Genomic DNA, 4943 nt, shown 5'->3' on the forward strand with positions numbered 1-4943 from the left:
ATTTCAGTGTTCTCTATTCATCAAAGAATCATGAAAAAACCTATCACTGTTTCTACACAATTATTAAGAAGCACAACCATTTTTAACAATGATTAAAAAAAAGAAGAAGAAAAAAATGTTTCTTGTGCACCAAATCAGCATATCAGAATGCTTTCTGAAGGATCTTTTGACACTCAAGACTGGAATAATGGCTACTTAAAATGTAGCTTTGCCATAACAGGAATATATTTCATTTTAAAATGTGTTAAAATAGAAAACTTATTTTAAATTGTAATAATATTTTACAATATTACTGTTTTACTGTATGATCAAATTAATGCAGATTTGGTGAGCATAAGAGTCTTCTTGCAAAAAAAAATTTCATTTATAAAATATATGCTTTTTTATGAGCCAGTGTACCTTTTTTTTTTTACTCAAGTCTTTAACCATTAAAAAAAAGACAATTAAAACGGCTTTTTGCGCATTCTTTAAAACATTTTCAAATATGAAAAATTTAAATACACTATCATTATAAATTGCTGAGCGTTACGATATATTCAAGTATTACATAAATTCTGAAAATTGTTTCCCTGGCAAACAAAAGGCTTTCAATGAGGGGTTGTTTTAGCTGCGCCCTCATGTGGTAGACTACATGTAGTGCATGACTATTCAATGCGTCACAAACATTTTACGTGTGACGTGATCACGCCACTGCAACTTCCGGTGTTTGCAAAGCTCTTTGTACAGATGAGTCGGTATATATATTTTTTCGAAAGCTGTTCTTTTGTGTTTTTGTGAACATTCAGAACGGAAGAAACGGATCTAATTTACATAGGGATTCAGTGGCGAGTTTGAATTTCGCTGCGTAAGTTAGTTTGTTGACGAGTCTGTTTTGAGCCATAAACTAAGCTGTTGCCTTATTTATTGGACCTTGTATGTGGTTTGACAAACTTGCTACGAGACTAGAAATTCATTTGTCTGTTTCACTGTTCTCTTAAGTATTACATAATGAACATTTTGCCCAAAAAGAGCTGGCATGTGCGCAATAAGGACAACATTGCGCGCGTGCGCCGCGACGAGGCTCAAGCTGCAGAGGAGCAACGCGAGATTCAGCGGCGAGTGGAACGCGCAGAGCAAGAGGTAACCATAGCAACCCACCATCCTTCCACTGTTTCTAGGTTAATTTAATACATTCCCTCCTGCACTCAGTGGCCCCGATGTATTTGTCCTCCCAGAATTACTTTAAAATAAATAAAATGTGTATTTTGTCAATCTTTGTTTGCTTGGCATGTATCTTAAATATAATGCATGCTTAAATGCTATCTAAATTTTATGTTATGGCTTGAATTTTGAGCTGAATGTTGGTTTCTGATCTATCCATCTATCCCATAATTCCTCAGGCTCGAACTGAGTATTTGAGAAAGAAAGCTCAAGCAGCCCTTCAGCAGACAGGAAAATGGACCGTGGATGGAGAGACGGCGGAGACAAGCCGAGGGGCCAGAGAGATCGAACACTTAAATCTGTTTCCTCTAGAGGACTCGTCTGAAAAGAAAGGAAATGCAGAATACCTCAGCGAGAAGAAGGAAGAGAAGGTGTGACAAAAAAGATACATCCTTACTTACAATATTAAGAGATGACATTATAGTTTTTATGCTGCACATAGATGGTTTAAAATGGTCATTTTTGTGATATTTTATTTTAGGAGAAGCAGGAGCGTGCTATTGGTCTTTTAGTGTCTCTAGGTCCCGCTCCTGGAACAGAAGCAACTCCCTGGTACCTGAAAGGTGGAAAAGAAAAAGAAGAAGATAGAGACAAGAAAGAGAAAGGCAAAGACAAGCCAAGAACCATAACTGAAGAGGAGAGAGAAAAGAAAGACAGGAAGCTGAAAGACAGTTTGGATCCTCTTAAGGAAATGAAGAAAACACTGGCAGTGAAGGACAGGAAGGAGAAAAAGCATAAGAAGAAAGAGAGGAAAGACAGAGGAGAGAAGAGGAGTGGAGAGAGGTGTGAAATACATTTTCTATTTCTGTCAACACCAATAAAGCATCTTGTCTGGCTACACAACAATGTAGTCACACTATATCCAAACCTTTTGAACAGTAGTATGTATGCGTTTAGAATTAGTGCGTTTTTGCTTTCAAATATCTTCCTGATGTCATGTTTAAAGAACTTAAAGGGGTCATCGGATGCCCATTTGCCACAAGTTGATATGATTCTTTAGGGTCTTAATGAAAGGTCTATAACATACTTTGGTTAAAATTTCTCATTGGTAGTGTAAAAAACACCTTTTTTACCCTCTCAAAAACAGCTCTGTTTTCAGCACGCTGTTCTAGTCCATGTTGCTTTAAATGCTAATGAGCTCTGCTGACCCCACCCCTCTCTTCCGTGGGGTGACGAGCAGACTGTAAACTTCAGCTGCAAAACTTGCTAACTAGCAAATATTAGGAAAGGCAATTTGCAAAGACTCATAAAAAAACCTTATACTCACTTCTTCTGTAGATAAAGCTAGATCACGAATGATTCGCGCAAACTTAAATGCATTTAGGCAGATCGGGGATTGGCGCATTCCCTTCAAAAACGAAAGTAACGTTAATCCTCTGCATCTTCAGCGGCTCAGATGTCGGGAGTAAATTACGACCGCTATGTTCATTATTACATCCAACAGCAAAACATCTCAATCGCTTAGGAGACATTCTTGTCTTCCCCTGCACGGGAGTCGACATAATGGCGGACAGCTCTCAGCTCACTCAGGGCGGGTCGAAAGTAAGACGGCCTTGTCAATCAAATATCGTGGGAGCGGCCTGTGCAGAACTACGTCATTCTGACAGGAATCTCAGAACAGCCTGATTTGAGAAAGGGGATTTTAAAATAGGGATTTAAAAAAAAAACACTGGGTGGATTTTTATCATTATAGGGTGGATGTGTACACACACTTCCAACACACATTTATGTTCAAACAACAACAAAAGTGAATTTTGCATCCGATGACCCCTTTAGAAGAGTTTCCATTTTTTTCTGTTGTGTAGAATTAAATCACTGCAGTCTAGAATTACAAACAAATGCAAAAGTGTTACATAAATTAGACTCTGAGAATTGTTTCCCTTGCAAACAAGTTCATGAGTAGATGCCCACTGCAGTACTAACTTGTTTGTTGAGTCCATTTGTCAACTTTTTCATCCTAAAATGATTTATTTTGCTCTTATGACAGTTCAGTTGAGAGGTTACGGGCTGAACGGCTGCAGAGAGAAGCGGAGGAGAGGAAAAGGACACAGGCTTTACTGGATCAGAGGAGCGGAGGCGGGAAAGAAAAAGAGCACGAGCGAGAGATGGGGGATAGAGACAGACCATACAACAGCGCCTACTTTCCTGAATTGGCACGGAAAAGGCAAAGGAGAGACAGAGATCAGTATGGCTTTTATTAGCTTACAAAGGCATTGATTCAATAAGTCTAGAAATTGCAGAACTCTTTTGTGGTCGGACAAGAAATTAGCCACGTGCAAAGTGTGAAGACCATTTAAAATGACTGATTGCTACCTAAATGCCATCGATCTGGCCTCTGCAACACTTTTATTGGCGTCAGATGACTTGGAAAAAAATGGACAAACCAGAAAACCTCCTTTTTGTTTGTGCTCACAGCAAAAGAGTGATTAAGTTGTTGTAAAAATGTCATCTTATGATTTGTAGGGTCTGCATCAGAGTTGTTTTCCTGAACAATTCAGAGGTATCAGCATTACAATGTGGACAAGCCATTATTGTGAGACTAAGAAAATTTTTTCTGTGCTGGTGATATTGGAGTCCATAAAATATTTTGTTCTTGTCATGTCTAAATACTTCATTTTACCCTGGTATTGCATAGCTGGGCTATGCTGCAAAAAGTCTGGTCCGTATTGCCACTTATTCTGGCCACATACTGCCCTCTTACTGTCTGAATCTAAAGGTAAGATCATATATACAGTGGGTACGGAAAGTATTCAGACCCCCTTAAAGCGAATAGGACATTGCAGAATCACACACAAGTTCTTATTATTAAATGAAGATTTGCCGATATGCTCTTCATGCCAGAGTCCAGTATCCTTTGAACATATTTTATTAAATTGCACTGGTTTAATTTCTCTTAGGAAATTACTGTATATTACTCTGCAAAACACTTTAACATCATCAACCCTGAATTCATTTTAGAGTTTTTATCTAAAGCAAACATTATGTAAGTTTTTTAAATTGCTCTTTTACATTGTCAGCTTGTTACTTGCCATGAAAATAGCCAGGGACGCTGGCATTAAATCACCAACCAACCCTGATGTAAAGCACTGACATTTTTTGATGTTGTTTTTACGTGGCAGTTTGAGAGGTTTAACTGAGATAGATTATACCACAATAATATATTTTTGCGGGGAAAAAATGGCATAGCATTCTCTTCAAAGAGTCGTATGGAAAGCACGTCACAGAAAATGTGTGGAGACTCTCAGTACAGTGCATAAAATAAGTATAGACTATTTCACAGAAAACAAAGCAGAATATAAATTTTTGTGCGATATGCAGCAGACAGTCACATATTGTGGAAATAACATCTAAAGCTGCCATTAGAAATACTCATTATGCCTCCACTTATCCTTTGTGGTTCGTAATATTATGTGCAATTATGAATTAATTGTTCTCATTTGTAAGTAGCTTTGGATAAAAGCGTCTGCTAACTGACTAAATGTAAATTCATATGCACTGTTTTCACTCTAAGCAAATATGTTTATGATGAGATTATAAAATTAGTTGGTGTTTAAAGCATTCATTGGTATTTAAAGGCATCTTTCTGGTGAAAATATTTGGCCTTTTCCAGACAGACAGAGATTTGCATGTCATTAACTTGAAGGCTACAGAGAATTTCAATGGCACGCTCCGTGCGCCTGTCCTCCCAAACGGATCATGTCACCGCTCCGTGGAGGTGGTCCGATTTAGGGGGATTTTGCAAT

The 4943-nt window shown here is 38.0% G+C and overlaps 1 protein-coding gene across 1 annotated transcript; it reads left to right on the forward strand.

The window, feature by feature from the left end:
• Positions 1–691: 691 nt before the first annotated feature.
• Positions 692–3536, forward strand: LOC107704929 (leukocyte receptor cluster member 1 homolog). The gene is made up of 4 exons (XM_016507991.1): positions 692–1119; positions 1380–1571; positions 1682–1983; positions 3188–3536. Exons 1-4 carry the CDS (start codon positions 988–990, stop codon positions 3399–3401), a joined length of 840 nt encoding a protein of 279 aa, XP_016363477.1. The 5' UTR covers positions 692–987; the 3' UTR covers positions 3402–3536.
• The last annotated feature ends 1407 nt before the right edge of the window (positions 3537–4943 follow it).

Source organism: Sinocyclocheilus anshuiensis, unplaced genomic scaffold (genome assembly GCF_001515605.1).
Source record: "Sinocyclocheilus anshuiensis isolate Anshui unplaced genomic scaffold, SAMN03320099.WGS_v1.1 scaffold702, whole genome shotgun sequence".
Lineage (NCBI taxonomy): Eukaryota > Metazoa > Chordata > Actinopteri > Cypriniformes > Cyprinidae > Sinocyclocheilus > Sinocyclocheilus anshuiensis.

Bases quoted from the DNA above. Each gene is read 5' to 3' on its own strand.
- LOC107704929 (XM_016507991.1), top strand. From the start codon at position 988: ATGAACATTTTGCCCAAAAAGAGCTGGCATGTGCGCAATAAGGACAAC. The intron at 1,120-1,379 runs GTAACCATAGCA...ATAATTCCTCAG, and splicing joins TGGAACGCGCAGAGCAAGAG to GCTCGAACTGAGTATTTGAG. The intron at 1,572-1,681 runs GTGTGACAAAAA...ATTTTATTTTAG, and splicing joins GCGAGAAGAAGGAAGAGAAG to GAGAAGCAGGAGCGTGCTAT.